The 19,706-nt window shown below is 51.2% G+C and overlaps 8 protein-coding genes across 8 annotated transcripts; 2 read left to right on the forward strand and 6 right to left on the reverse strand.

Annotated features, from left to right (window-relative positions):
- Positions 1-292: 292 nt before the first annotated feature.
- On the reverse strand, positions 293-904 carry CCOS01_10838 (uncharacterized protein; the record flags this gene model as incomplete). The annotated part of the gene is made up of 2 exons (XM_060458992.1): positions 293-353; positions 423-904. The coding sequence occupies 2 exons, from the start codon at positions 902-904 to the stop codon at positions 293-295; spliced, it is 543 nt and encodes a 180-aa protein (XP_060310794.1).
- Positions 905-2,644: 1,740 nt separating this feature from the next.
- Positions 2,645-3,537, forward strand: CCOS01_10839 (uncharacterized protein; the record flags this gene model as incomplete). Its single annotated transcript, XM_060458993.1, has 3 exons — positions 2,645-2,972; positions 3,051-3,085; positions 3,178-3,537. 3 exons carry the CDS (start codon positions 2,645-2,647, stop codon positions 3,535-3,537), a joined length of 723 nt encoding a protein of 240 aa, XP_060310795.1.
- Positions 3,538-3,902: 365 nt separating this feature from the next.
- On the reverse strand, positions 3,903-5,097 carry CCOS01_10840 (uncharacterized protein; the record flags this gene model as incomplete). The annotated part of the gene is made up of 2 exons (XM_060458994.1): positions 3,903-4,402; positions 4,470-5,097. The coding sequence occupies 2 exons, from the start codon at positions 5,095-5,097 to the stop codon at positions 3,903-3,905; spliced, it is 1,128 nt and encodes a 375-aa protein (XP_060310796.1).
- A 2,301-nt stretch (positions 5,098-7,398) lies between these two features.
- Positions 7,399-9,029, reverse strand: CCOS01_10841 (transmembrane amino acid transporter; the record flags this gene model as incomplete). Its single annotated transcript, XM_060458995.1, has 5 exons — positions 7,399-7,821; positions 7,873-8,264; positions 8,321-8,512; positions 8,574-8,835; positions 8,889-9,029. 5 exons carry the CDS (start codon positions 9,027-9,029, stop codon positions 7,399-7,401), a joined length of 1,410 nt encoding a protein of 469 aa, XP_060310797.1.
- A 1,058-nt stretch (positions 9,030-10,087) lies between these two features.
- CCOS01_10842 (uncharacterized protein) lies at positions 10,088-11,148 on the reverse strand (the record flags this gene model as incomplete). The annotated part of the gene is made up of 4 exons (XM_060458996.1): positions 10,088-10,245; positions 10,304-10,637; positions 10,719-10,900; positions 10,959-11,148. The coding sequence occupies 4 exons, from the start codon at positions 11,146-11,148 to the stop codon at positions 10,088-10,090; spliced, it is 864 nt and encodes a 287-aa protein (XP_060310798.1).
- Positions 11,149-12,496: 1,348 nt separating this feature from the next.
- CCOS01_10843 (fungal specific transcription factor domain-containing protein) lies at positions 12,497-15,058 on the reverse strand (the record flags this gene model as incomplete). The annotated part of the gene is made up of 4 exons (XM_060458997.1): positions 12,497-12,970; positions 13,028-13,310; positions 13,370-13,444; positions 13,518-15,058. 4 exons carry the CDS (start codon positions 15,056-15,058, stop codon positions 12,497-12,499), a joined length of 2,373 nt encoding a protein of 790 aa, XP_060310799.1.
- Positions 15,059-16,018: 960 nt separating this feature from the next.
- On the forward strand, positions 16,019-17,864 carry CCOS01_10844 (major facilitator superfamily transporter; the record flags this gene model as incomplete). The annotated part of the gene is made up of 4 exons (XM_060458998.1): positions 16,019-16,172; positions 16,254-16,853; positions 16,925-17,376; positions 17,439-17,864. 4 exons carry the CDS (start codon positions 16,019-16,021, stop codon positions 17,862-17,864), a joined length of 1,632 nt encoding a protein of 543 aa, XP_060310800.1.
- Positions 17,865-18,505: 641 nt separating this feature from the next.
- On the reverse strand, positions 18,506-19,687 carry CCOS01_10845 (uncharacterized protein; the record flags this gene model as incomplete). The annotated part of the gene is made up of 2 exons (XM_060458999.1): positions 18,506-19,355; positions 19,425-19,687. 2 exons carry the CDS (start codon positions 19,685-19,687, stop codon positions 18,506-18,508), a joined length of 1,113 nt encoding a protein of 370 aa, XP_060310801.1.
- Between the last annotated feature and the right edge of the window lie 19 nt (positions 19,688-19,706).

Below are 19,706 nucleotides of genomic sequence, written 5' to 3' on the forward strand. Positions count from 1 at the left end.
GTCCACTGTTATACCTCCATCCCCCACTTGCGTAAAGGTGCAAAAACTGACGATACTCCGATGACAGTATGCCTCCAGGACTGTCGCATGAAACGTTCTCATGCAGTACCTATCGGCACCTGGCGCCCCTCCTAGCATCATATGAGAATGATGAGATGCCGAGTCCAACAGTTACAGCATGAAATACAGCCACAGCAGTTACGAGGCTTCAGAAGGAGTAATTTGCCATATTACCGATATATGTCGCATACTTCGATGAATTAGCATCCCTTGGATGTGGCCTCGTGATCCATCACTGCACGCCCCTTTCTCGTGGTTTGGCGTGCACTTCGCCTGCTTCAAGATTGAAGCGGCTGAACCAGAGTCAAATATAATAGGTTAGTAGTCGCGTATGCTGTATTGTGTCAGGTAGGGAGACGTACCACAAGGGACATGTGTAAGAGTGCTTGAGGAGCCAAAGCTCGATGCAGGCCGAACAGAAGACATGGCCGCACGGCAACTGGCCGACAACACTTCCAGCGACAAAGTCATCCAGGCAAACAGGACACGTCTTGGCCTCAGCGACCTTTGCCAACGACTCGAGCTTTCCCCGAGTCAGCTTTGCCATACGGGCTTTTCTCGGTAGCCGGGGCAAGCTATAGGGGCTCAAAGTCGAGGCATCAGGGGAATCATGTCGACTGCGGTGATTGCCCGCTGTTGTAAGATGCAGAGAAGGAGGAGGCGGAGGCGGCGGAGGATGCCTCAACTTCCTGATCTTCTTCCATCCGAAGAGGTAGAGTACGAGGCCAACTAGGAGTGCGAAAGCGACACAGAGTGCTGCTGCGACAGCACCTGGCTGCTTCTCGGGCACCCAGGTGGTTGAGGCATCTGTGACAGCGGCATCTGGAATGCTTGTCGGGCTCATACGGATGATGTCATGAGGAATATATTGACGAGGAAGTTGAACGGCGGGAGGATATCAGGATGAGCAGAATCCAAGCAGACACAAACAAAAATCCTGCTGTCCTGCGGTTTTTTAAGTCCTACAAACGATCCATGAGTATTACTGATTGCACCGTGTTTCGTGTCAACATTGCACAGAAGCAATCTCACCGACTCGAAAGCCATGTGATGTTTCGGTTGAGGGATTAAGAACTTCCTGTTGCTGCGTGCATTCATATCCGGGTTGCCAGATCAGGTCCTTCGGATGCGAGTGCATTCCGTAGGCTTGGCGGACGATTGGAACAACGTTGAGATTATCTGGGTCTTTTTGCGCCCGCTTCCCATGGGGAAGCAGTAGCTTGTAGGTAATTTTAACGTAATGGTTGTCCATCACCACCGAATCCGACCGTGCCTGTGTTGGCCTTTTGTGTATGAGCGATTTTCTCTTGGCACTCAGACCTCCTTGCTTCCCCAGCCGAATCGGGCCTCGTGTAAGTGAGCCTCGGGAGGCCACCCGCCATAGGAAATTGGAGTTACGAGGTGGTGGGTTACCGGCCTAACTGGCATTTGCTCTCGTCAAACCAACTTTTGCCATTCAGAGCGATAGCGCGTTACCTACGGGCTTGTAGTGAGAGGCATTTAACGTCAATCAAAACGAGGGATCCAGGGGGGTTTGTTTTTAACTCCTAGTGATCATCCTTCTATGATTTCTGCTTTTCTAGAACTGTTATGGCTGGAGGCTCGTATTGAGAGAAACTGGGGGGTCAGCTGCTCTGCTTGCTGATAATTTCCAGGGAAACGGTGCCGGATCGATCGTAAATGGTTACAATCTGCCACTGATTTACTTTAGAAAAGCGGAACAGGAGCGCCTTTATTCATGTTGTCCTGCGTCTTCTCTCTTAATTCCATAATTGATCAACAATGCTCGACACCTCCGGAGAACCGAGCATGGCACCGATTTTATGTCGAAGCACACAGCACTGTGTGTCAAGCTTGCTCCATGCCAAGGTGCGCTTATTTCATTCCACAAGCACAGTGCACTGGGTAACGAGAGGGGGGTTGAGTTGTAAAGTTCAAGATAGAAAATGGTGGTCGGCAGGACAGAGCGGCGCTTGACCATTTGCTGGAAACTATCATGGCAGTGATGAGCTTGATTGACGGGAAGATGACCGATGCCATCGATGGAGGATTGTTTTATGTCAACTGTTGTGCAATCATGCCGCCGAATAAAGAGCATGATCATCGAGTCGCAGTCAGATGCCTATGCTAGACAAGAACAGTCTTATCAGAAACGTCGACATTACCGGTGTCCCGATAGTTACGATATCTACCTTGAGTAGTAAGTACTATGTACGATATCCGAACCGACTTTGTCATTTCTCTTCAAGAAAGTTAGTAATGACATGTAAAAACTTGGCAGAGGTTAGGGTTGAGAGGGCACTGGTTCTACTAGTGTTGGTTTGCCCATCATGATACATGGTGTAAGCCATGTTAGTTACGCAGCCCATTATCGACCTTTCTGTCTACCCACATAACAGAGGTATCTCCGAAGTACTCGATAAAAATCTCTATACATCAAATAGCCATCCTCGCGAATTTTTACAAATGCGGAGCTGCAAATTTTCACCAAGCATCTTACGGTCCCGCTGATCTGAAGCCTCACTACACTCCTTTATCAGCAGGGTCACCCGTCTTGAGAAACGGCACTAACCGAGCAGATAACATGGACCTTCTTCACGAGCTTGAGTCCATGGCTATGACACAACAGGACAACACTGAAACGGACTACGACGACATCAAGAGGTGGCAGTCTCTCTTCGGCTACATATACTCGAGTGCCGCAAAGAAGATCCAGGATCATCGATCCAACTTTGCACGATTCCATGTCTCCGAACTCCACTGGGACATTGTTCGCGCAGAGAAGAACTCTCGGGGCTACGACAAGGATTATTACGAGTATTCTGGCAGTCTTTCGCAAACCCAGACATCGCACGTCGAGCAAAGTACTCCGACCAAGAGGAGAAAGAAGAAGTCTAGCATCTACCTTCTCAGTTAGCGGGTCCTTTCTCCAGCCCTGAGGACGTTCAAATGATCTGCGGTGCTTCTTCCATGCTGCTCTTGAGTTTCAGCGGCACAGGCGACGACGGCTTTGCCGCCTCTTTTTGTAAGGTTGACGAAGCAACCAAGAATATCCTCCTCAGTCACCTTTCCGACATTGAATCAACCTTTTAACCCACATTTATCCGCTACGCAAAGGCGGACAAGAAACTGTCCGCGACATCGATGCATCCCACCCTTGGACCCAAGGCCACCTTGCCCCATCACCACCCAAACTCTGAGCCCCTGATCGAATCAGATCAACGACTACTCCCGACTCAGGACCAGTACCCACTCTGGTACTTCTTCTACGGTACCCTTGCGGACCCTACTGTTCTGAACAATCTTCTCGGTATTGAGCCAGTTTATCGAGCTGCAAAGGTTCACGGTGGCCGTCTCGCAACTTGGGGCGGAAAGTTCAAGGCTTTGGTGGATGCGTCGGCCTACGAGAAGGGCTGCGTAGATGGGCACGCTTTTCTTGTTACGAACAAAGACCAGGAGGATGCACTGCAGTTATGAGAGACTGACAAATACGAGGTGGTCCGGTGCGTGCTTGAACTGAGAGGGGAGAGAGAACAAGAGGTCAGATGCCTTAGATTCCGATTCATCGGTGAAACGGACGCGTGATATGGGCAGAAGCCAGGAGAGCGAAGACACGAGCCCGCGAATCCGCGATAGTCCCGGAGCATAGCGTGAAGTGTTTATGATAGGCGTCTTATGTTAAGAGGAATAAGACATACGCCTGGAGCGTGAATTGCTGAGTTGAGAAAGGGACAAAAGTCATCACGCATGCCGAAGAGAATTTGGTCTACTAGGCAAGTGAGGGGCCGCCACAAGACTCCCAAAACAGACCCATGCTGAAGGTGGGTTGGTCACAAATATTATTAATGCTGCTTAGAAAGACCCGTCTTTTGCGCCTGCTTTTGCAAGTATTCCTTGTGCTTTGGCTGGATAAAGCTCATATCCCCCCTGAGCATCAACGACCTTTCCACACCCTCCCGCAGCCCGGACTGCAAGACATGCTCGCAAGCGCTCAAAGTGAAGCCGAACCGCGGATGTGTCGTCTGCCCGAAGCTGAATGATGTAGACGACGGATGCGAGAAGCCCGAGTGAACCGTGAACAGCTCGAGCTTGAGCAGAACTGACTGAAGCGCCGAGGCGCTCCCGCGGTATGCTGCGACGGGATCCGGGGCTGTGAGATCGATTGTCTGCGCTGCGAAGGACCGGATGAGAGACCCTAGTAGAATGCTGTCACACCGTTTGCCACCTGTGGGATCTTGCGGCGATGACATGCATCGGTCTCCGTGTTTGAGCGTCATGTAGAGGCTGGCGTAGGGTTCCAGCATAGTGGTGAGGAGAGTCTTGCGTATTGTTGTAGCATCATCTGGGCCATGAGTTAGTTGTTTTCATTACGGAGTCTCTCAAAACCAGGAACTATTCGGAATACGTACCGACAAAGCCAGATGGGAAAAGATATTCGATGTTGCAAAGCTTGTATGAGTAAGTTTCACGGTTCGCTCCGCTATAACCGAACACCAAGTCTCCATCTTCGTCAACTAAACACTCAGTAGCAATCTTCATCGCCATGTTATTGAACATTTGGGCGTCTCCGAGTTCATAGGCAACACCCAGAAGCAGCGGATTCTGCATACTCGTCTTGACTGCCTCCATCCATCCGCGGGCCCATGGCCGCGTGATGCTAGTCGCGTCATATTTCTCAGTGACCACAAGAAACTGATAGAGACGTGTGAGTTCCAGTTGTTCGGGAACGTTCTCAAAACGCCCATGCGAGATATTGAGTAGCATTTCCAAAGCCTCTTGCCGGTCATCGGGGAGTTCCACAGTCCAATCTCGCGGGGCACCATCCATATGATGTGGTCGTGACTCAGCGAAGCCGCCATAGAGCATTTTTCGAAAGACTGTTGAGGTTCTCGCGAGCGCTTTGGAGCACACAAAGTAGTTTTTGGGCTTTTCTTCAACGTCTTCTCCTACAAAGAGGTAGAGGTCCCCATTGGAATCGATGACATCCAGGCCGCCAAGACTCCGGATCGCCGGCTCATGGTCGGGATCTTGGTCCATTGCCGTCATGACACGGAGGAACTCTGGAGAGCGCTCATCGACTTTTGCCGTGTTTTTCCTGGCTTGGAATTGTTGTATGTTTGCCAGATGAACTTTGCGAGTAGCTCTTACTGGTACAAACCAACCCAAATCTGATTGTGAGTTTCGGGGATCACCAGGTTGCCCTAGTCTGACTTGTCCACACAGAGACGTTCCAAAGGTGGTGAGATTGTGGCCCGTGCACGTCACAGAGGTCGTACAACGGGGGAAAAGGAGTGTTTTGAAGTCGGTCGATGACTGTTGGGCAGAGGGCGGGAATAAGGGGTGGTCGAGTGAGGGTCCTGAGGGCTGGGATCAGCCAGGGGTTGGTGCTCGTAACCTAACTGAATAAAGACATGTTCTGCCAGAGGAAGCAGAGACCATTCGTTTGACAGAACTCTCACAGAAGGGCTAGGCTCGGAACTGATGGCTTCAGGACCGTCCTTGGAGCGAATGTTATACGGGCGATCGGCACCATCCCGGCCCCCGAGGCCCCCGCGCGGGCAGGGCAAACCCACCACGATAACGCTCAATGGCGCTTCGCGTCTCGGAGTGCCTAGTCCCGTCACGGCATCCCACCCCTGTGCGGCGCGGCGCGGGACGCTTTGTTGACCCCACAATCCGACTAATGTGCCGACAGTCTTTCAGTCAGCGAGGTCTCTGTCGGGTAGAGAGATAAGACACTTCAAGTCGATAGTGACTTTTCCCCCCTTTTCAGCTCACATAGATACTAAAAGAATGGCTTAATAAGTTTACTGATGATTGCTGCGTACATGCGTTGCAGCTAAGCTTCCGGAGACTCACTTGGCATATGTTAGTTTCTTGGATACAGGTGATTAATAGAGCTGGGAGAACTACGCCGCAGTTTCGACTACATGACCAACATCAGGGTTCTGCTGCATAATTTAGTGCAGACAGTGAATCTTGTCACCTCAAGACACACCTCAAATTAATTAATACAGGCTACATTTCCGGCAGAATTCAGATCTCTCAACTGCTCTTAATTTATGAAGACTACTATTGAAGACCATATACAGAGGATAATTTCATAGACATGTCTATCAGTAGATAAGGATTGCCGATGTATTCGGTCCTTTATCTTGGTGGTTGGCTTGATTCGCAGTCATTGGATCTTTGGCTTGATAGAGAGCTCGGGGGCCACCAAAGCTACATGTAGTAAGTGTCCAGGATTCTAGCCCTGCACATCAGATCTCGTATCCTGTCAGCTGGCTTTGTGTGCCGAGACATTCCGGCATCCCACTCTCCCTACGGGCGACATGCCATTCTCGTTCTGTGTCTGGCGCGTGAGCGAATCATATTGAGATCCCCATGTTTCTGCCTTCTTATGCCCCCAGCCTTACTGAGGCATCATAAATACTCATTTACAACTCACGCTTAGATGGAAAGTATCATTTCGAGACAGTTTGAATACCTTTCTACTTTCAGAAAACTGACAACCCGGAGGTGTGATTGCCCGATCTCAGGGCGGGACAGATTCCAACCGCGCGAGAACTGCACCGCACTCACAGTCATTCCCCGGGGGCCGACAGGTCCCGCGTTCCGCGATGCGACGACATTATCAATGCCAGGTACCAAGATTGACAAAACTCAGATGCCACCACGGTTTCGGAATCTCTTCTGCCCTGCAACGCCGATGCTCTGAGACTTTAAATGTTAAGCAAGCACGAGGCCTGCTTTCGCCTCAGGTCACCAGACTACATCGACCTGTTTGGTCCCTAACACAGAAGATTGCTGTTTAAAGTGAGCGCATGATTATGTTCCTACATGCCTCATCTCTGTGATTATCTAAAAGCTTGTGACTTTGTAATTTTTCCTTGCATGCACCTTACCCTGCCTAGTACTCTAGTAAATACATAAGTAGACTTTGGTATTTACTGTGGTCTATCCCGCTTAAGCCCGCAAGAGCAGAAGCTACTCTGGACAACCAGGTACATTGATCCCAGTAACTATTGCCCTAACGTGAAACTCCAAACTAGAAAGTCTTCCCGAGAAGTGGAGAAATAGATAGTAACAGAGATCGGAGTTCGGAAGGCTCCATCGTCTGGCCGGGGTATTCCAAGCCAGCTGGTGGGTCTCGGGGGCTCTATCTCTCTTCCAATAACTTCCGAAGTCGAGATAAAGAGATTATGCAGAACACATAGCTCACTTCAACGCCGCGGAGCAGTTTCAGTGAAAGTACACATATGTAGAATCAAATGCAACCTGTTTCTTCTGGTGGTATAACATGCCGCTAATTATTGCTCGGATTCTTTACCCATAAAATCATACAGAGTTCGAGTTGTCTGCGCATGACCAAGCAGAGGACCGGTTTGGGCCGTTGTAGTCATTGATAATTCCCATGATGGAACTGTAAGTCCCAGCGACCATCAAGAACGTTCCCGAAACCACAACAAAAGCAGCCCAAACACACATAGCGTACCATCTTATGGTAGGGTTCTGTCTTCCTTTCGTCCAGTTGTCGTAGAACCACATGCAGCCCATCGGCTGGAAGCAGATCAGTGTGCCGAGAAGCGCACCGATGAGAGAAATAAGACTGTTGAATACGGGAATACCGCTAGCAACCAAATAGGCCACCAAAGCCACAGTGAAGGTACAGCCAATCCAGGTCGCCCAGTGGGTAAAGGTGTTAGCTGTCAGGTGCCTTGATCCTCTCAGAATTCGAACGAATACGTGCTTGCTCGGTAACTACAATGTGGTTAGCGCAGATTTAAGCTTCTGTGAAATCAAGACACTCACATGGAGCAAGACAGCGGCTGAGACAATAAGACCAGGAAGACCGAGTCCATAAGCGACTTTTTTGACGCTGGGCCCAGCAGAGCCGAGAGCGGGCGAAGAAACGTATGATCCACAGTAGTAGTAGACAACGGCACCTACAGCCACGTAGACGAGCGTGACAACAGATTGGCAGAGAATGAGAGCTCGGGTATAATGCTTGGGCTCGCGCATCTCAGCTACAATGGAGAAGAACGCTGGCGTGCCTGCGTACGAGAAAACGAGTGCAGAGATGGCAGCGATGGCCTCTGTGAAAGTGGGCGAGCCTACGAGCTTGAAATCCGACTTCCAAGGGAGATCTTTTGGTGCTGCGGCAGGCCTATCCTGTAGGCCAACAGCAATGGTCACAGTGAGAACTAGCGAAGCTATTAGATGCTGCAGGTTTAGGTAGGGGCTAAGAGCCTAGACTTACTGGCAACGATGATACTCGTAACACCAACCCATGCCAGCCAACTGATTCGTCCCAGCGTCCGTATGCTAGAAAAGCCGAATCCAATAATCGCTGCAACTGCGACAAAGACGGCGGTACAGGTCGCGTGCATAGAAAGAGCATTCAAAGCGATAGAGATACTCAGCATAGCGGAGCCTGAGGTGAAGGTGAAGACTATGGAAGTAAAGATTAGTGAATTGATGTTGATACTGATCGCCTGTTACAGAGCACTCACAGAGGCAAAAACCGGCACCGAAAATTTCACGGCCAATCCAGCCAAACATCAACTCTCCTGCATCATCAACGCCGTAGACTTCGGGATGGCGGAGCTTGAAAGTACCGACAATGAAGTCGGACCAGGTAGTGATGCCGCTAATTACGCAGACAAGAATGACTCCTGGAATTATCCCCATGGTGTCGAGGATAGAGGGGATGGATAGAACGCCGAGACCCATCTGAGTTTTCATCATTAAGACGGAAGTACCCAGCCATCCGACCTAATGCCAGTCAATTCATATAACTTTTAAATCACCGAAAAGGAGTTACAAACACTGCGGTAGTTGGGGCCATCTTCCGTAATCTCACCAAAGACGGCATCGTGGGCAATCGCGTTGTCCGCGGCAACAAACTTGCCTGTGTTCGACGGCGCCTCACCCAGCGAGCTATCCTTGATTTCTCTTGTGTCCGACATGGCGGTGCCTGTACGCAAGCACTCACTCTCAAAAGATGGGTCGAATCGGCGGGAACGGGGTCAACGATTGGAAGAGGCTAGGAAGGGAACGGCAGAATGAGCATATTATTATACTTGATGAAAATTCCCCAGATCATCTTGCAAGCTGCCGAGCATTTTTCCGGAGAGATGAAAATTCTCCCCACCTCGCGGGGTCGCTTCTTTCGATTGACACATTCCTTTATGAAATTTCAATGGAGTCAAGTGAAAATCCCTTCTCGCAAGTGCGCCGGTATCGGAGTGTGTAAGTCCGAGCCTTGGCGAGATTATATGGGCACTGACTGGGCAGTAGAAGGCCATCTTTAAAGATTTATGCCCCAACTTCTCTGCCGGACGCTTAAGTAGGAGTTGAGGGGATTCAGTAACTCCACGAATCCGAAATCAGAGCTCCAGGACAGCTTCTTGCCTGCGGAGAATTGGGTCCATCGTGGATAACATCTATCATTTATTCCGCCTTAGATCCCGCAAAGGGTTGTCTGGGGAAGTGGAGCCATAAATGGGAACAATCACCAATCAGGCTCCGTTCTCGTCATGGCCTTCCTCTTTGGATTAGACAACAGATGAAGATATCTTTCTGTCAATAAGAGGATCTCCGGTTGTGGGAGCTATTTCTATCGACGGCGTACAATCTTGGTTGCTAACTGCTTCCGGTACTCTTCAAGACCCTGTGAATGTGGCACAGGAAAGTAACGACTACCTGTCCGAAATCGTGGGTCAGATCCAGCTTGTATATGAGAGTTGCCCGTGGATCTCAGTAATATTGCGATACGATACGCACACACTGGAATCCGGTTCTCATCATCAACTTTAACGACTTGTGTTCTTCTCAAGAGAAATCTGCTCTAGCTAATCGAAAAAAGCGGAACCAGCGAAGAGTTTTCGATTCCCATGATCCACTTGTACCGACGGGATGCACCTTTACGCTTACATTAACCACCCAAGAGCCGTGCTTGGTTTCGAACAATCGCCAAACTCATGTACATCTTCTTTTTTGGCCCAAGCCATTCGGCCTGAATACTCTATTTGGCCTTTTCCAGGCTTGCGTTCTGTGGCGTAAATGTCAGGGGCACGTCCGCAGGGCTTTGGGCGATGATATCCTGCACGATGGGACCGAGTTGCGCGTCGATAGGTGTTTCGTTGGGGGACCAGCCAAGCTCGACGGGAAATCTCTCATTGCCTAGATGGTGTCAGCTTTTATTGCCTTGATGAAGAGAATCCGCCTTAATCAAACACACGGAAGAAGTACTCCAGAAACGTCCTGTTAGCAACAGCAACGTCCGGGTCTCCAAAGATTGCCAGCAAGAATGCGTTCTCGCCAACAATGACTGGGATCTGGGCATCGCTGATCGAGAAAGTCGGATTGATGAGACTCATATCGAAAGCATGCCGAGCTCGGGCGTTCGCGATCATCGTGATATTAATCGCCTCATCGTCTCCAAAGTAGCTCACAAAGTTGTCGAACGTTCCTACGTCGAAAGCGTTGGTGGGGTCGAAGATGGCATCTTTACGAGAAAGACTACCATCGTGCTCGATGACGTTATGGGCATGTAGCATTTGCAAGTCGAAGAACTATCCATGACAAGATTAGCCCGAAGCGCTTTTGGCTAGTGGCATGAAGCTTTGGTGATAAGCGAAGCAGTAACAGCTTACAGTTGCATTAGGGATAGGATTGACGACGAGGGCATTGTTGAAGATGTTGAGGGCGGGCGCTTCGGGCACATTCAGCGCATCGTTAAGGGCCTTGATGAGGATATCCTTGGTGATGTTCCGGCCGTCATGGGGAACAAAGCCATGGTTGGAAAGGGTGTTCATGACCGGGCACGGGGCTCGTTCTATGTTCCATCTGGTCAGCTGTGGCCTCAAAGTCGTGGGACATATCACGAGACTCACGATCATTAGGACCCGGTGGGCTCCAGATGAAGTGATTTGGCTTCAAAGTACCCCATGATTCGTTTCCCGTTTTTAGCCCCTTCAGTCCCTTGCTGGGCGGCAGAGCAAAGCGAGTGTTCGGGTAGGCGAAGTGGGGGAAAGCCTGGACGACGGAGGCAGCCCCAATGATGGTTGGCACAGAGAGATGCATGTCTTGCTGAGTTTTATAGATGGCTCTCAATGACTAAAGGGGACTGAACTGTTTGCGGTAAACTTTGGACGGTGATTAATCGGTAACTCGAAACTAGGTCTATATGTCATATCGGCAGGAAGCAGCGATGGCTTTATATCATTCTCACTGATTTCAAATATCAAGCCATCCTATAATGCCAAATTGCGAACAAGTGACTGGCTAGTTGCTCAATTCTCACCTGATCGACGACACCCTGTTCAGATGCTATTGCTGGTTCACAAGGTGGAACTGCACGACCAGCGCAGTACTACTGAGCCACAGACATGGACCCACTCGACAACGAAAACGAAAACGAAGATGAGGCTCTCCGCAGCCATGATTGTTCCAGGTCGCTGTACCAAATTATCGTTCTCGTTCCCGTAGGGCTGCTCACATAGTAGCAGCCAATGTGATTTAAGGAGTTGTCATATGCCAAGTATTATGCACCGAGTCCTACGTACGTTACCGGTGGCTCAGCACGCATTCTATCCCGTTCTTTGCTTGGCGCCAGTGAGACCCAGCGCCAGTGTGGTGGTCTAGGAATACAACATAAAACGCCTCATGAATGCACACTGAGATGGTGATCTAGCTTAAAGTAATGGAAGTAGCCATTCACTGTGGCCGGAATACGAGGCATTTATTCAAGCATAAAGTTGGAACTACGGGCCGACTCGGCACTTTCAAAAATATGGACCATTAGCAATCAACGACTCATGATTCGCAAGATTACTGATGGCTTCTTGATTCATTGGAGATGTTCACATGGCTCCGAAGAGGACTGCTCAGAGATAACGTCTAAAGCCTCTGCCCTAACTGGTCTCGTTATAGCCGCGTAGTCACAACGAGCTCCTCCTGTAACTTGTCACCGATCCTTACACTTTGTTTCCACCAGAGGTCATGATTTCCAAAAAAAAAAAAAAAAAATCATCCTCTAATCAATCGAATCGGCCATCATTCACGCTGCTCCGCTCCACGCAGCGTTCTTGGATTTCATACTTGGACTTCATAGGTCCCGAGATACCAGAGGTGATTCCGAAGTTCTTGGCGGAATGATGCTCCCAGCTCTTCCGGGCTCTCGTACCAAAGGTGGATCTTCCATCTAGTTGTCTTACTCGTGTCTCCCAGCAAGAATTTAGAGAGTCTCTAATTATGCTGTCATATCACCTTAAGCAGCAATATGTTGAGATACTGTTGCGACATCAAGCCTTGCGCCTCCTTGAATCCTTGATGCGACAGAGGGATCGAGTCTCGACATAGTTTAAGGCAAATTCGGTGCGGTTGTGGCAAGCTGACACGGGATTTTAGGTGATGGTCCCACGAATGAGTTTCACTGTGGCTGGTACTGGTCGTTGAGAAGATGAGAAAAGCACGCCCAGTCCCATCCGATCCCATCAGACAGACTAGGCGACCATTCGTCGCCAACCATGGGCATCTCGCCAAAAGAGTCGAATCCGAACTCCGATCCGCTGGGAAACCCGTTTCCTTGGTTATAAAAGGGCATTGTTGAACCAGGCACATTGCCACCTGATTCCCTGCGGCGGCTGTCGTCACTGCCAGACCACTGAGCATCTACCGATCTGGGCGTCGGTGTCTCCCCAGCGTTTTGCCAAGGGCTGGCGTCTGGCATGGATCTTGGAGTCATGGCTGGTACGGTAGTAGTTGTTCGGTTACTCGACGATCCTGGCGTCGGCAGCCCTTTGTGAAGGAATGAGTCGATCTTCTGTAGCAGCATGTCCAGTAAGCCGTCACCCCGAAGCCTCGTGTATATCTCTCTCATGGAGTCTGAGGCCGTTTGAATGAGCTATGAGCATGTCAGTGACGTCAAGAGGGCGAAAAGGCTCGCGCAATAGCGGCTTACGTGTAGGTCCATGGTTGAGATGCGAGAGTCTGGGTGCGTTACGACATGGACGGCTAGGGTTGTGAGCGCATGGAGTGGCGCAAGAAGATTCGGTAGGATCGCATTTGACTTGGAGTCGACCGCTTCGACTACTATCCTGAGAACTTTCCGGGCGGCGTTGGCGGTGAGACCTTGCCCATTCCGCATGATATAATCCCACGGTTTGCCTTTAGCAATCAAGTTGGCGCCTGACGTGATTGCCTCTTCGCTGATTAGAAGACTGTTTCGTGAGAGGATCACGAGCCTGTGATGTGTCGTGTGAGTGAGCTGTATCTGATGCAATGAGACGAGAAGCTCACTTACGCATTATTATAATGCATCGATATGAACGATGCAAAGGGGCACTGTTTTGAGCCGATCAAGATGTCTGATATCGGTCTGGAGTCGAACATCGTCAGCTCCACCTTCACCTATTCACGTATGGGTATTCATGAGGGACGGTCAAACGTACCTTAGCTCATCGGGCACTGATTCACCCCATCTGGTTAAGAGCAGCTGTGCCTCCCCTGTGGTCTCAACCTTTTCAGCTATGATAGCTTGTAGTGCACCGTCTCGGAGTCCGTCTTCCTTCCGGCTGACGATGACAGCCTTTCTTCCAATTTCGCTGAGTATCCTCGCAAGGTCGACGGTCACAGCAAACGCCTTATCCTTCGACGACATACCGTTGCCCGTGGGCATCTCGACATGAGGCGGGTAGCACTCCTCATCCTCTATTGAAGAAAGGCGACCCAACTCGAACGCCAGGAACTTTTCAAAGGAAAAGATGCCGAGCCAGAATGCCTTGCGCTCTTCCTCATTGGCAAAGTCTGGCCTCTTGTCAGAGCGGTTGTTTTTGCCGCCTCGGCACGTTCGAGGTTTGTGCAGGCCCAGCGACGTTGCAATAGAAACCGCCGTGGTGAGAATGTTCCAAGCCCCAGCGCACTCATCATAGCAGTGAAGACACAATGAAAGAAGCGCCAAGGATCTGACAGTCTCGACGCCGTTGACGGTGACGAGGTGGCCAATGAGAGTTTTGCAGTATATTACATAGTCCCCGGGATCTAGTGTTGGTTCCGATAGTGCCGCGGAAGCAAACGCGATAGACATGACGAGGTAGACCGACACCAAGGCCGCTAAACCTCGTGCCTCTGCGAAGTTTATTGGGCCGAGTTCCACGGCTGTGTCAATGTCTCGCATGAGACGGTCTGGGGTGAAGAGGGGATAGACCAGATTGATACCTTCGAGGTAGCGGGCAGCAAGCTTGCGGGCAATTTCTTTGGGAGGAAACGGGCAGGGTTCAGACGACAGAATGCGGTAAGCCGGCGGCCTGTCTATGCGCGTTGGCATCCCGCGCCTTTGTTGGATCCCTAGCCGACGCGCAGCAAGGTCCAACCAGTCGCCGAGGATCTCGACCGAGTTGTTCCCGCGGCTGGGGCGTACTACAGGTAACTTTCCTTGATACTTAGGCGGGGCCTGGCAGGCGGGAGGCTCCTCATCTTCCGGTATGATGGTGACGGCAGCATCCTTGGGAACCGTGACAAGCTTAGGAGCCGCTACCGACGCTGTCCGGTCACGGCTGTAGAGCAGCTCTATCGACGGCGAAGTCTTGGTGCGGGTGTACGGTAGTGCCGGCGGCGGCGGCGGCAGCTCAGAGCTCTCAAGCTCTTCTCGAGGTGAGTGTGGAGACGCGACGGCCGTCAGCGAATGCGTCAAGGACGCGCTGGATGCCCGAGACAGTCGGCGCTTCGTCTCCCGGCGCTGGACCTCGACGCCGGGCCTCCGCCGGTCCGTCGTGACGCACTCGATGCCGGCGTTGATGCAGGCCCGGCACGACGGCTTTTGCTCATCGCAGCGCGTCTTCCGGTTGCGGCAGTAGTTGCAGGCGAAGTTAATACGTCGCCTCTTGGCTACCGAGCCCGCCGCCCCCGAGGTGCCCTCGGAAGACTCGACGACGACGGACGAGGGCTCGGCAGCCGCCGCGGGAGTGGGTACGGGGTTCGTATATGATGACATTGCCGCGCGTTGCCTGTGAGGTGTGTGGAAATTCCTCACATAGCCGATACCTGAGTATTCTCCACTGGCCTGGCTAGACTGGTACGCTTACTGGCTGCTGACTGACTGGGTTGTTCGGGAGCTGGAGATGAGGGTTCGGCTGGGGAGGTTGAGATGCCGAAGCGCGTCGTTATGAGGAGTACTTTGGCGTTTCCGAAACGTGAAGAGACGGCACGGCCCAGAAAGAACGAGGAGATCGAATGACTCGCGGAAGCGTTTCGGGAGTTTCTTTGGGTGGTTTAGGTGGTGGACACTGCGCAGGCCGACCGGCCCCTCGTTCCGGTTGACGCGATGATCAGCTCGGAATAGTGGGGGAGGTAGGAGATTGGGAATCTCAGCCTATCTCAGAGGGTGTTTGCCATAATTCTTCACAACGAGATGTCTACTCGGCCAATGAGACTCTGGAAGCGGTTAGACTCCTAGATCTTCCCCATGGGGTTTACAATGCAAGCAAACATGGGGAGCCGTACATGTAGGCTTAGCCCCTGTGATCGGTAGGAATGCTATTGGTCTAAGGCACGCTTCTACCGTGACCATCGGGAGTTGATGGGCCTGAGCCGAGCCGACAGCCCAATGAAGCTATTCTCTGATAATGGTCTAGCTTTGATTGGACCACAGGACACACTACACTCCTGCAACTTGATGAGACTCAATACAGTCAATTGAAATGGCTATTAGGACTATAGACAGTCAACACAAAGAGATCTAGAAGCGACAGCAACCGCTCAGACATCAGTTCGTATATAGTCAGAAGCATGGAACCTCATCAACGGGCCCTTGCCGGCATCACGACTTTGAGTTTGCTGCTTAGGTCTGTGCTGTGACAATTTTCAACGTCCTATCAACTTTCTTGCTCGCCTCACGCCAAATTGCCGACCGTCTTTTGAGTTGTTGGAAGTATTTCTGCCTCGTTTGCCGACCATGCCTGGCACCAAAGATGATGAGCCTCATGTTGACACCATCGAGGGATCGGCAATAAAGGTCACTGCGCAGGAAGATCAGGCATACGGGACCGTGCAGCTACTTCAAGGCGGTTCAGTTGTCCTAATTCCCACTCCTAGCCCTGATCCCAAAGGTAAAGCTACCAAATCTCATACCTTACCCAAAAACCAAATTTGCGAAGCAGGACACATCTAATGCTAATGGCGGGAGACAGACCCCCTCAACCTTCCAACATGGCACAAGTACCTTATCATCTTTGTTGTCGGCTCATACTCCGCCATCGCCGTCCTTGTCACATCCGGTCTCGGCGCCGTGTTCCCCTCCGTACTAAAGGAGTATCCCCCCGAGGATGCCACGCGAGCCACGGACCTTCTCACATACCCGACGCTATTCATGGGGATAGGAAACCTCTTCTCCATGCCGCTCTGCGTGACTATAGGCAGGCGGCCTGTATTCCTCGTGTCACTAGTTCTGCTGGTCTTGTCAGGTCTATGGTGCGCCTTCTCGACGTCCTTGAGCAGCCATATCGCAGGTCGCAACTTTTACAGCATCGCCGCTGGTCAAAGTGAGGCACTCGCTCCCTTCATAATTGAAGAGATTCACTTCCTCCACGAAAGAAGCGCCAAGCTGTCCTGGTTCATTGGTGTTCAAACTGCAGGGACGGCGGCGATGTTCGTTGCGACGGCTTATATCGTCCCTTCAATGGGACTCAAGTGGTGGTACTTAATCATCACATTCATCAACGCCGTCATCCTTGTCCTGGCTTTCTTCTTTGCTGTAGAAACAAAGTATGATCGACCAGTTGATGCCGACAGTAGGTTCCGCCCGTATCTTGGGGGCCCCAGTCAACTTGTGCGTGCTTAGACTAATACGATATCGCTATAGGGGGCGCTGTCCATCTGAAGTTAGACGACGAAGGCAACGTCAACAAAAACGGCGACAACGAGATGATTGTCCAGGTCCTGACACGACAAAACCATATTCTGCAACCCGAAGTCTTTGGACCCCGAACCTGGCGCCATAATCTAAGAATCTTCCACTTCAAGCCCGAGTGGAAACAGACAGTCATCTTCTACAAGGAGACGATGCAATCACTATTGCTACCAAACATCGTCTGGATGTTGTTACTCAACGGCGCCTTCTTGGGTATCTACGTCTACCAAGCCTCAACTTTTGCAACGATCCTGATGGCACCTCCTTACACATTCAAATACGACTGGCTGGGATATGTCCAGCTGGTACAAGTCCTCGACTGTGTCATCTTGGTACCTCTCCTCGGCTACGGATCTGATATGCTGGTGCGGGCCATGAGTAGTTGGAAGAGCGGAACCTTCCAGGTAAGCAACGTTTACAAGTTCTCCGGTATGTATGTCGAGCCGATGCTAACTCGTCTTCGCAGCCTGAGTACAGACTAATCATCCTGAGTGTCCCCATTCTATCAGCCATCATCTCCTGCGTCTTCTTCGGACAGGCAGGCGCACACCCTGACCGCTGGCACTGGATGACTATCGTAGCCCCCTACAACCTTGGGTACTTTGCCTTCCTGGGAGCCAACCTTGTCGGCATCACCTACGCCATTGACAGCTTTCCAAGCAAGGCGGGACCGCTTCTCTTGGTCCTATGTGCAGGACGCGGCTTCATCTCGTTTGGCCTGAGCTACTCCACGGTCCCGTTGATCAATCTGATTGGATATCAGGGCGCCATGAATATCTTCGCCGTCATTGCTGGTGTTTTGGGAGTCATTACTGTTCCTGTGTATCTGTTCGGGTCGCGTATCAGGATGTGGGCTACGAAGAAGATTTGGCCTGAGCTCGCCTCTGAGTGATGAAACGAGAGTACTCCGTAAACATGGTTGGGGCTATCCGAGATGTATGGTGAATGATATAAGATTTGATTAGGCAGGTAATCTGTGTCCCAGGTACAGTGCTTCGGCAGTTCTTGAATTGAATGTGAGATCTGAATTTGGTCATTCTTTTTCTTTTACCGCGGTGAATGGCACCTCGAAACACATCGTTCTGAAGGTCGTTCCTTATCAAGGCCGTATCCTTTCTTTTTCTGCATGAGAAAGTCGTAAAAAGAATCGGAGTGGGCGAGAAATCAAGAGATTTGTATATTTTGACTTCATCTAGTGGTCGATGGAATATGGTCTTTTCAAAGAATCTCCCGGGTGTCATTCTCGATGTGGCCCCAGGCTGTTCTCGCCTACAGAAGATCGTTCATTCCAGTAAAGTGCTTTTTAGTTGAGAACATGCACAGGGTTAGTTAGTAATGCTAATTTTCTCATCAATTCGTGGTAAAATTACATAGAAAAAAAATCTTTCTGGGAGCAAAGTCAAAGAGTATTCAAAACTCGACTGAGACTAAACGGATGACAGTTTACTCAAAACACTAAAGACAAACAATCTGATAGCTTAGCCAAAACATAATCCTCCACAGACATCTGTCCAGTCCTCACAAACCTCATCCTCACTCTCCCAAAGCATCAATAGGAACCCCCTGGATATACGGAATACCCGTCAACTTGAACCCCCTCTCCGAAAGCTTCGGCACACTCCTCGGCTTGCCCGTATTATACGGACACGGCTCCCCATTCCTCAACACCGGAATGCCGCCAACGTGCATCGCATTAGGCCAGTGCGTCGTGCTCTTCAACTCCTCGAACGCGCCCTTCTTCCGCACCAAGTCCTCCTGCGTGGCCTCGGCGACCGGCATGTAACAAGTATACACGCAAAACCGCGGCGACGTGCCCTCCGGGCTGAGATTATAATGCGGCGTCCGGCTATCCCACAACAGCAAGTCACCAGGTTCCGCGTTGACCTTGATCCACTCGCACCCGCGGTCCTCGAGCCACTGCATCCCCTTGTCGGTGAACCCATACCACTCCTTCGTCCACGCCCAAATCTTATCTTCTTCCCCGCGGAACGCCTCGTGGAACTCCTCCGAGAGCATGTGCGCGCCCTTGCAGACGATGAGCCCGCCGTCGCGGTCCCCGTTCGGGAGGAGGTTCACGAGCCCCTGGAGGCAGCGGAAGCCTGGCTTCTCCGGGTCCTGGTCCTGGTGCGGCCAGGGGTTGTTGGGTTTGACGTCGGGCCGGTTGGGGAAGGCCATGTTGACGGCGTCAAAGGAGACGATGAGGTCGGGAGTGTCGTAGACTTTTTCAAAGGCGTCGACGAGGCCTGGTTCTTGGCGGATGGCCCAGGTGAAGGACTCGTGAGCGACGCCGTAGCCTAGGCACATTCCCTTTTCGGTGATGATGGGGAGGTTGGATTCTTTGACGGTGGAGGGGTCGTTGCGGTTGAAGCCGAGACCGCCGGCGCTATATTTGAGTTGTCAGCGTTTTGGTTCGGTTGAGAGGCTTGAAAGTGTGAAAAAATAGATCACTTACAAGTTCTCAAGGTAGGACATCATTTCCTCGCCGTAGGCATCTGCTCTCTCGCGGGGAATAGCGCCCTTGACTACGACGTAGCCATCGCGGAGGAGATTATCACGGAAATCTCCAAAGACTGCACCTTCTTGTGAGAATAGTCTGTTGGGACCCGCCGGCTGAGGCTTCAAGGGAGCCGTGGCTGATGCATTTTTGACAATCTTCTTTCCGTCCGGGACCGGGATGGTCGCCAAAGGCTTTGCAAAGTCGGTTGCGATGACCATGATGAAAGCGTCAGATGAG

This window comes from Colletotrichum costaricense (assembly GCF_030867565.1).
Source record: "Colletotrichum costaricense strain IMI 309622 chromosome Unknown Scaffold_11.1, whole genome shotgun sequence".
Lineage (NCBI taxonomy): Eukaryota > Fungi > Ascomycota > Sordariomycetes > Glomerellales > Glomerellaceae > Colletotrichum > Colletotrichum costaricense.